The 3,709-nt window shown below is 52.5% G+C and overlaps 1 protein-coding gene across 1 annotated transcript; it reads right to left on the bottom strand.

The window, feature by feature from the left end:
- Positions 1-139: 139 nt before the first annotated feature.
- Positions 140-3,289, bottom strand: btd (biotinidase). Its single transcript, XM_080004484.1, has 6 exons — positions 2,619-3,289; positions 1,872-2,021; positions 1,613-1,764; positions 1,278-1,455; positions 623-1,195; positions 140-480 (listed from the first exon to the last, which is right to left on the bottom strand). The coding sequence occupies exons 1-6, from the start codon at positions 2,835-2,837 to the stop codon at positions 208-210; spliced, it is 1,545 nt and encodes a 514-aa protein (XP_079860610.1). The 5' UTR covers positions 2,838-3,289; the 3' UTR covers positions 140-207.
- Positions 3,290-3,709: the final 420 nt, after the last annotated feature.

The raw sequence follows: 3,709 nt of genomic DNA, 5'->3' as shown, positions 1-3,709 counted from the left end.
TTTTGCGTAGTCTTGTAATTCTTTTAACTTGTGATCAAGTCAACCCTAAAGTAATCAAAAATTTGCATTTAGTAACTTACTTTTCAAAAAGGAAACGCCCCGAGAGCATACGGAACCCCCTAGAGGATCTGTATTTTTCTCCGCTCACGCATCCTTCTCACCTTTTTCACCCCTCAACAGCTTGCATGCCTGACCTGCAGACACTGCTCAATCCTGGTCCAGGTGATGCATTCGGCCGTACAGACAAGCAGTGAGGAGTCCGGCTGTGGCGTTAGAGTGCTTCATGGCCACCCTGCCGTCGTGTGTCTGTTCCAGCCACTCGGGCTGCTCCAGCACCAGATTGGCGGCCAGTACCGATGGGTGGACATGTTGTGTTCCAAACCTCCCCTCCAACAGGAAGTCTATTCTGGACTCTGACTCTTCTACTGGCCGTCCACAGGAACCGCTGTCCTTCCCCGCACAGCGGACAAGCGCACACACCTTGGGATGGAGATGGTGACTTTTTAATTATGTTTGGCTGTTTTACTCTGAAATGGGAGGACACATTTAGACCACAGAAAATGAGCAGTGGTAGTTCATAACTATAGTCATGATGCGATAAGTTCAAAAGATTGTTCATTACCTGCAGGGCATAGCGCCCGTTGACAGTGTGTGTGCCAGAAAACGCCCCCAGCGCGTAGAGTTCACTAGTACTACCCTGCACGGATCTCCTGTACTCTAGGCGGCAGCAGAGAGGGCCGTCGCACACGCTCAACTTTCCCTCCAAAGCAGGAAGTAGACTGAAAGTGAACGGGTCAGACATCATGGAGGAGGTGAATGTGGGGGAGGAGGGAGAGCCTGAGGGAGAGCCTGAAGAAGAGCAGTTCTCCTTCTGGCAGAATCCAAAGCGTACCGTCTGTTCCCCTCTGTACTCCACCAGCTCCCCCTCCTGAGCCCCCGTCCACAGTGGGTCCAGGATTGGTACTCTGGCCACCAGAAGCCTGCCTTCCTCCGGCTCCCCTCGGCGCGCGTGGTGGCGGAGGGCGGAGAAGGGCGTGAAGATGCCGCTGCCGGTCATTCCCAGTGCGTCACTGCGGATGTTGGCGGCGAGTAGAGAAACGTTGGCTCCCAGGCTGAACGCCCGCTGGAACTGCACGGCTGCAAGCAGGGGGAGCTCGTTCATCCAGGCCGTGGGGTAGACCAGCTGCTGCACGCCCTGAGAGAAAGGGAACGAGTCCAGAAGGTTTAAGAGCAGACTCAACCAAGAAATTAAACTAATGTTTGTTTCTGTGTCTTACCCTCTGCACCAGAGTAACTGTGGGCTGGTGGAACAGGATGTCGAAGCAGGTGAGGACACCAAAGCGGCCGGCGAAGGGCGTGTCAAAGGTCACGATCTCCGGGCTGGGTGGCTTGTCGAAGGCTTTCTCAAAGTACAGGTTGTGTTTGTGGTAGCGTGCCACCAGTAGCCCATCAGACCTGTCCCGGTACCATTAGCCGTTGGAGTCAAGCGAGTACAGTAGAATTGTAAAAAATGTGCTAAAATGTAGTGTGCGAAACAAAATGAATAAGCAAAGACTACAGTGAGATTTCCCCCAAACTCTTCAGCCAAGACATTCAAAGACCTAAACCGCACCTAAAAACAACATTGGTGTTGAACTGCCAGTGTCCGTCTGAGGGGCAGGAGGACAAGGGATCCGTGCTGAGGGGGCAGGGCTGCAGGTCGGCCATGTTGGCCACCAAATAAAGGCTGTGACGACGAGCCATGCAGCTCAGCCGCTGCAGGACCTGAGAGGAAGACGGACCCAGAGAATCAAGACTTTTCAATGACCGCATCAAAGCCAGAGGGCAAGGGTGGCAGCCAGTTATGGAAAATGTTCCTAAATCATGGGTACCTCTGTATTGGCGTGTCGGCCAGGTTCGGTGCAGGGATTCCAGGTCTCCCGCTGGGGATCAGGGACGGTTTCGAGGTAGCCGGAGATGGATGAACGGCTGTAGTTGAAACCCTGGATACCGTCCTCTGGAAACACCAGGATCTGTGCACCCTAGCGGAGAAAACAAGAGTTTACCGCCCTCACTTCTTCATCATCAAATCTTTAATTTATCTTGAGGGTTTAATTTGGTTTAGCTTAGTTGGAGGGGGGGGGGGGGTTTGGATGGCAAGATTTGTCAACCATCTCGTGCTGTCTGGTTGCCTCATGGTCAAACACTTATGTATAAGATAATAAGTGCGGTACACCTTGTTTGTTTAGGAACTGATAGTGTAATAATCAGGCACCAGAGAAAAACATTTTAATGTGCTTCAGACGGTTGGTTGCAGTGCAAAAAAAAACAAAAAACACTTTTTCTTTTTTACATTATTGATACATGGGCTATAATTGTATAGGACTGATACAACTCAATTATAAATAAAAGGATTAAAATTAGGCTACCAGGTTGTCAGTCTTGGCAACCAAAAGCTGATGCATGGTTGCCAACTTGACAACCAAGTTTGGAATACAGCGCATTAACTGAACGAAACGGTGAACTCACCGTTCTTTGTACATAAATCACTGTTTATATTATTGCTATATGATCGTATATATCAACGTATTTGCACGGCTTCTACAGTCCCGCCACAGAGACGGGTCGGTGGTTCCTACTCGTTCGGCCGCCCGCCGGGCCTGCTCCTCGTACACGTCCAGGTTGCTGCGCATGTGCCTCAGCGCGGCGGCTCTGGACAGCGGAACCTCGGGCTCCGGGTTCAGGATCACCCGGTGCTCATACACCGCGGCACCGTAGGACGGCGGCCCGGTTAGGGCGGCCGACGGAAACACGCAAGCGTGAAGCAGGGCGACGAGCGGCAGTCCGGGGAAGGGCATGGCGGCCTCGGACGGTACACAACCTCCCCGCAGAACAACCCTGCGGTTTAATGTTTAACTAGCACCGTGTCGACTCAACGTACAAAGAGAACGCAAATGTTGCGAGAAGGAAGACGGAGAATACACGTTTGACAAACAACTTTGGGAAGGAGCGCGCCCCCCCCGCCGCGCAAAGCACAGGAAAGGGGGGGGACCCGCTCACTTCCACTCTGGGAACAGACCGGAAGAGATCCCCATGACCCGGAAGTAGTTCACCCTAGTGACCTATAAACAGTTGTAAGTCATGGAGTCGCCGCACGAGTGACAACACGCTTTAAAGCGTGAAATGCAATCATAGTTATACTTGCGACTGTAGATATATATATATATATATATATATATGCACATACATATAGATTATACGGTGTCGTCTATATTCTTCTCGTAGTTTGCGCGTCTCGCAGGACAATGTCGCCGCCGCCGCCCGAACAGGTCCCCGCGCCCGCGGGTGAAGCTCCCGATCCCAAGTCCAGTCCGATGTTCAAGAACTGCTGGAGCTGCAGGATGCTCTCCGGAGGGGCTCTGCTTTTATCCGGCGCCTATGTCTACCATGCTGCCCGAAGGGTGATGCGTCACGGGGCACCCACCACCGTCGGGACAGTGGCTCAGATCACATTCGCTGCAAGTAAGACCGAAGCCGAGATCGCCGAGATCCCCCCCCCCCCGCCCCCGCATCTGTTGCTTTACCATCCGAAACCAATGCACATGTTCCGTCTTCCAGGTCTTGCCGCCTGGGGGGTCGTTCTCATCGCTGACCCCGTAGGAAAAGCCCAGAAGAAGACGTGATCTTCTCTGCAGCAGTTGATAAGAAACCGTGAAACTTTGAAACACTG

This window comes from Zeus faber (assembly GCF_960531495.2).
Source record: "Zeus faber genome assembly, chromosome: 1".
NCBI lineage: Eukaryota > Metazoa > Chordata > Actinopteri > Zeiformes > Zeidae > Zeus > Zeus faber.
Note: the sequence above shows the minus strand (reverse complement) of the source record. Positions and strands in the feature narration are given on the sequence as shown.